The sequence below is a fragment of the Aplysia californica genome, unplaced genomic scaffold (assembly GCF_000002075.1).
Source record: "Aplysia californica isolate F4 #8 unplaced genomic scaffold, AplCal3.0 scaffold00024, whole genome shotgun sequence".
NCBI lineage: Eukaryota > Metazoa > Mollusca > Gastropoda > Aplysiida > Aplysiidae > Aplysia > Aplysia californica.
In genome coordinates, this window is record NW_004797294.1 from 298,620 (window position 1) to 305,683 (window position 7,064).

The 7,064-nt window shown below is 39.4% G+C and overlaps 1 protein-coding gene across 1 annotated transcript in view; it reads left to right on the plus strand.

The window, feature by feature from the left end:
• LOC101852302 overlaps window positions 1–1,211 on the plus strand; it is a 5,590-nt gene extending 4,379 nt beyond the window's left edge. Inside the window, exon 3 of the mRNA XM_005090954.1 lies at window positions 826–1,211. Within this exon, the coding sequence (XP_005091011.1) occupies window positions 826–969 (144 nt within the window). The 3' untranslated portion in view covers window positions 970–1,211. The remainder of the gene's footprint in view (window positions 1–825) is intronic.
• The last annotated feature ends 5,853 nt before the right edge of the window (window positions 1,212–7,064 follow it).

The following is a 7,064-nucleotide window of genomic DNA, read 5'->3' on the forward strand; positions in this document are numbered from 1 at the left end:
TATCTATCTATCTATCTATCTATCTATCTATCTATCTATCTATCTATCTATCTATCTATCTATCTATCTATCTATCTATCTATCTATCGTAGTAGGCCCTACCTTTCACAATTTGTACAATTAGATGGGCATCTTCTGCAATTTTATTAAACCCGGATATGAGAGTGTCCAAAAATTGTACCTCAGTACCCTCACTTGGCCTTCCTCCGCCGTTTTGCTTTGATAGTTTTGTTTCGCCTCTTCCGTCCACTTCTTTTCTTTTTTTTTTTGCTTGTTGCTTCCACTACTTATTTTGCCTTTTCTTGTTATCTCAATTAATTGTTTTGTTTCTGCTTGTTAAAAGTAAAGTTGTTCCCGCATCCGATGCAGACTTTTCTTGCTAGTGAGACAACTTCCTGGGCCTTCGTCATATTGTGGTAGGGTAGCCAGATCTTCTCCACGCCACCTTTACTTCCCCAACTTGAAGTCAGGTACCCATTACTGCTGGGTGGGCAGGAAAGGGTAAAATAATTGGTGTCCGAACAGAGACTCGAACCCAGACTTTCCGTTTCGGAGACGAGTATATTAACCACTCCGCCACCGCACCCACTTCTGCTTGTTACCTCCACTAATAGTTTTGTTTTAATAACGTGTTGCCTCGACTAATAGTTTTGTTTTAATAACTTGTTATCTCCACTAATAGTTTTGTTTTAATAACTTGTTATCTCCCCTAATTGTTTTGTTTTAATAACTTGTTGCCTCCACTAACAGTTTCGTTGTCCCTTGTCCCTTTTGCTTGTTCCTTCCAATGACCGTTTTATTTACCTGTCTGTTTATTTCTAACAGCGAGTGTGCGAGATTAACAAGAACATCTGCATTTGCCAGGATGACTTTGTGAGGACATGTGATGCATACACCGCTTGGGTTTACAAACAGTTCACAGATCCTCTTTTGAGGAAAACTTGCGGTAGCTCTGTCATTATCGGGTGAATTTGACAACGTGTCCCAAATGATCTGGATATTAAGATGATGTTTAAATCTGCATGTATTCTTTTCATTGGTGTCTCTGATACCCTCAGAATAAAGGAAAAATCATTAACAGTATTTTAGAAATGCCCGGAATGACCGATGATTGCAGGGAAACTCGCAACAAAGAAGGAAATTCTTTCTGGAAACATCAAATCTGAATTGTCTGTTTTCTTTCGAGAGATTAAAATATGAATTGCATTATATTTTTGTTCTTTGCCTCTTTTTTCTTTATGCACTGCTCAAATCATCTCAGCAATTTACATATTTTCCTTTGTTGTTTTTTCTCCATTATTTCAGCTTTTTAAACGGTATTGTTCATACTATTTAAACAATGATAGTAAATAACAAGATGGGCCACTCAGCCAAAAAAGTGTCCGCCGGAAGTCCGCTCTTTGCTTCAGATGGCGCTGCAGTCTGTTTTGAAGCTCTCTTTCGTTTTTCCAGAAGAAGAATAGGAATAGCACCTCCTTGCGTGCGTAGATCGACTGCTGTTCATCAGCAGTTCGGGTACGTTCAGTGCGGAGTTTTAGTTTTTAAAAATTTTAATGACCTCTCGCCTTTCATTCTAAAGTCAAATTAAACGAAGAAAACCATCACCCTTTCCTCCGGAAGAGGTTTTTTGTCAGCGTAACCATTTAAAAAAAGCGTTCTTCCGAAATTTATCCCAAAACTTGCTAGTTTCACTTTGATTTTTAAAAACTCAAGTAGGGTAACTCTGTTCGCAAAGAGTGCGCTTTCGTGAAGAGGGCGCCACCAAATTTTGAGGACACTTTTTTAATTGGCTCAAAGAGAGAAGTGGCCCATCTTGTTATGTACTATCATTGATTTAAAGGATAGAATTTTGTTTGCGCTTCAGCGAAAAAAAACCCAGAGTGAGCTTGTTCCCAGTATCCGAGTACTCGAATATTTCAAAATAAATCAAACTAGGACTTAAGTCCAAAATAGTGGACTGGCACACTTCTACTTTTGGCAATAGGCGGGCCTATATCATCTTTTAAAAGCCGTGAAAAGTGCACTCTGGAGTCCACCCTGGCCTCACTTTGATATTCCCACGATTTGGTACTCTTGAAACACTCACGGCGTGACGAATTGAAATATAATGATAATAGAAAGCACTTATATAGCGCAAATCCCCGTTCAACAGCAAGCTCTATGCGCTTCATAATCCATACTACTACCCTAGCAGACCTGAGAGCTATCTGAAACAAACTCAACTTCCTGGGAAGCATACAGTGAAAGTCGCCATTTAAAGGCTCTAAAACACTAACATACTGACAAGATCTTTCGCTGTCTATGTCCGGGTACACATTTCCACCTGGGTGAAGTGAGGAAAATTCGTGTAAAGTGCCTTTCCCAAGGACAGAACGTCGGGCCCGCGGCTCGAACCCCCGACTCCGCAACCTCACGATTACGAGTCCGGTAGCCTAACCACTAGGCGACCGACGCTGACACAGCTAATCTTTAGCCAGCTGTTTAGACGTACTAAACAATTTTTTAAGATATATTGTGGTTTCTTAACCTGTAGTATCAGCTGCGTCCACTGAAGAAACTTTTTTCAGAAATTCAAATGCTAAGTGTTGAAATAAGCCAGAAAAGATAAGATATATAATGTTGGTACTGTTGGTTTTTTTATATCTTAGACAGCTGATACAGTTTTTTCTCTCTCTGGTAAGATTTTACTTTCTGGGCCTGGAACATAATATTATGAAAAACGTACTATCGAAATGTGAATCAGCCGGTAGAAGACAAGGGTGAAAAGGGGGGGGGGGGGGGGGGGCAAGAGGGCGAATGTGGATTGTCACACCCGACTTGGTGATGAATTTCTGCAAGAAGCTACTTATCTGGTACAATCTGGCCCCATCTTTGTTGACAGTTTCAGTTTTAGTCAGAGTTTTACGGCGCATACAACACAGACTGGTAATATGTGTCAAATGTTAGAAGTGTTACAAGAGAGTAACGTTCAAAACAAAGGAGGGGGAGAAATGGTTACGATATATATTATGTTACATCATAGGTCAGAAGGAGCAAAGCAGAGACGAGAACCACCCGCCAGCCACTCTCTTGATCCTATCCTCCAGATGTGGCAATTCGTAAGAAGATTATTCTTAGGGGAAATAATAATTAACAATAGGTGCTTTTATATAGCTCATGTCCACGCCCTACAGCATGCTCTATGTGATTTACAAGTAGTTTACCAGGATTTTTTAAAATTCTGTACAAATGTCTCTTTGTGCCTTATGTGCTTGCCTAAATTAAATAAATACGAAGTCCATATCATAAGTATGCTTCCTAGATTCATAAAGTGAAAACCAATTCTAAAAATGATTTTAAATCTGGCACCAAACAAATCTACATATAAAGCTCTTTTCAATGCAACCACCACTGTAATCAACGCACCATTGCGTTTGCAGTTACTAACCGCCAAATGCAATGACACAGGTTACTTTGTCCAGATACCTTTTCATCAAGTTTGTAGCAAGCTTGATGTCTTCTTTCAATTCAAATCTTAGTTCTCGAAAGTTTTCCCATATCTTGTGGGAAAAGATGGAAGTCACAGAGAACTAAATTGGATGTTTAGCGTGGATGCACGAACATTTCAGAAGTGCAACAGTCTAAATACTTTTTATGTTGTGTGTAAGCAGCAATATACTGGGAAAGTGACCTTCTGCGTCACTACCCGGTTTTCCGTCCTTCTTTAGCTTGTAAACATAATTCACGACATTTCACTCTTTCAAAGCACCATCTGTCATGGTTCTTGTAGATAAGCAAATAGGCTGACACATCGTCCCACTTTATGCCTTATTGATGTTTTGTTATTTATCTTCATTTTCTGAAGCACCGCGAGCAAAGAATTTGTTGTTGCCACAGTTATACTTTACGACAACCTATAACATCGAGGTTGTCTTGGTCGTGCAGTATTCGCTGACGTCACCAAACATCCGACAACATGGCCGAGTTCGTCCGTTCATGCCACCCTCATTCCCAGGTCTCTGGTTTGACGTATTACTTCATGAAGTCGTAAATCCCTCTCGTTTTTACGTTTTCAACGTATGATAAAGGAGGTCTTGCCATTGATGAGACGATTTTGTTTAAAAAGCTCAATTAATTAGACACCAAGATCATGCAGTTGCAGACACCGTAAAATCTTACTAAAAAGAGAAAAGACAGCAAGATGGATTTTTGTTAATAATTAACTGCTACTGATTTGGTCAAACAAAGTTTACTTTTTTGTTTTTAGAAGGAAAATGAAATGTGATCTCATCCATATCTAATATCGGACAAGAATACATGTAGGGTTAAGGCTAAGATAATTTATATTTTCATAAAATGGAACCACTGCTTAGAGTGTGTTTCTGTACTCTAATTTTTAGATACAGATTTTTTCTGGAGTAGGAGCACTATTACCTCAAGTTCATAACACGAAGGTGCAGTACATGAGTGGAGCAAGTCCTTTACAATGGCGGTCATCTCTGCAAACATTCTGTCTAGTAGTAGTAGTAGTAGTAGTAGTAGTAGTAGTAGTAGTAGTAGTAGTAGTAGATGCAGAAACAGCAGTAGTAGATGCAGAAACAGCAGTAGTAGAAGCCGAAACAGCAGAAGTAGTATCATCACCATCTTCCTCAGCAGTAGCAGCAACAACCATAGCAGCAGCCACAGCAGAAGACACAACAGCAGAAATAACACCAGCAGCAAAAGTAATAGACTCTAGTAATAATCTACAAGCAGCCACAGAAGTAAAACAAAATTATAAAATAATTCTGCATTAAGATAATGCCCTAGACGAAATGCAACAGTTTTGGGTGGGGGTTTTGGGCTTCTGCTGAAAAACCTTGTGTTTTGACATACTAGAACGATAAATGATAGCAGGAAAATTATTATACCTTCCAAGGACTTTCATAAAGCCGATGTGTTGCTTCACCAGGAGCCGTGCACACCTCTTAGAGATCTGGTAAGAACTTAAGATCAAGTGATGCTGTCACAGCACTTTTTCCTATAGTTTTTTTAAACAGTTCCATCAGGCGCGATTCGTCCAGAGCACGGTCGTGCAGTGCCGCCCAAAATGTTTTAATATTCTATGACAATAATAAAATAAAAGACGCCAGAAACAAACACTAGCCAAATATTATATCAAAACAAGGCCCTCGCTGGCGCCGTAACTGTCATTTCTATTCTATAGCGCCGTAAAACATCTACTATGCCATGTCTAAGTTCATGCGCTGTATCTAAACATAACAGGAGAGTCAACAGTGGAAACCTGACCTATACATCGCTCTTTGGGATAACCCAAGCGATGACGACACTTGTAGAAAGTTTGGCGGTACATTAATATTAATAAGACGGCACATCTCAAATGTGCCCCAGCCGAATACCGCCGAAACATAGCCCACTGTAGGCAATCTAAAAATAAACGCCATAGACTGTGCACTATTCCATGCCAAAATTATGTGGGCCCGGGAGCAATCCAGCGGAGTGCTCAAGTGAATTGTGATTGGTTCATTGTCTTATCGCTATTTTAAGTGACTCTGTGACCGTGAACGTGACATACTTAAGTCACCGTCCTGTGAGTTGTGCTTTTGAACGGTTTTGTAGTGGAGTGGTGAAAGGTATTACTTGAGTGTTCAGTTCTAATGCAGAATGAATGAAATTGACGTTTAGCTAACAAACAGATTTAGTTCTAGAAGTCAAAGACACACGTAAAATGAATGAAAATAAAAGCACAAAAATCTTCCTTCACCAACCCAGAGATCCTAAAATTATACACCATCCCATTTACTCTGCCCTTGATTATCTTCAGCTTAAGATAGCTTAATTGTGCACGCCCACTTTTTAGACCCACGAGCCGCCCCTGAGTTCCATGTGAGAACTAAGCCTACATTTGGAACACGCTCTTGCCACTCTTGCCTGTTTGTGCGCAATTAGTGGCACTGGTGACAAGATAATCCAAAGCAAACAATAGGGGAGAGTGCTTCAGAACTGGGTCCTCAATGACATTTGATGACATGTCGCAATTCCAACAATTTATTCTCCTGTGTTTCGACATTTCAGTTCAAGAAACCCTTTACGCTACATTTTTCTAAAATCGAGTGATTAACAGTATGACCCTCACATCGCAAAGATGTGCGACAGAGAAAGATCTACGGCCTCAGATAATAATTTAAAAAAAGTCAATTTTAGAAAAATGTGGCATTCGGAATTCTTGAACAGAACGTTGATTTGTAAAACTCCGACCTGATACAAATTAAACTTGAAACCCCCCCCCCCCCACCCCCGGGGTGACACATATGTGACACATAATGTAAAGCATCATATTATGTGATGAATCGTGGTGAAATCATGCGTTCGTCAAAATAATGAAATTAAAGAAACTGCCATTTTTCAAGCGGTTTGGCAATTATTTCTACTGGGTTTTTTTTGTGTGTATTTTTTTTTTAGTAGAACATCTTTCATGTCAATTTATAAACATATTTCTGTGTAGGTTTTTACTGAGAAACATTGATTAAAACCACAAACAGTGTAAATGTTCAGTTTCCAAGGACTCTCAGTCTATGGAAGTCACTAGACTTTTGCGGCCATTTTCTCGCTTATTTTACCCCTGAAACTAATGCATACAATAGCGCAGTCTACGTTCTCTAACGAATCGAAATTAAAAGTATCAAGCCTGTATTAGAACTTCCTGATGAGGCTTTGCTACTTTTTAATCGTTCTTTTTCTTTTTCAAATTGTTTTTGCATCCTGTTTTGTCGTTAAATCTACATCATATATAGGCCCGCCAGGTCACGCACTGTGTTATATTGGGTTATTTCTATTTCACAGTTGGTTCGGATCGTTTTACGAGCTACTGAGGGTTAGGTTTAAAGGTCTCTACAAATCAAAACTGCCCTGAGCGTCATACACTAGATCTATCGTAGACCTATCCCCCTCATCACACACCAAATCGGCAATGTTTTTACACACATTTGAATTTTATATCGTTTATGGTCTCCCACTCTCACTATCTCACATTGTATCTCACACCTTTTCATGGGGACCATGTTGAGAAGAAGCTGAATGGTGCT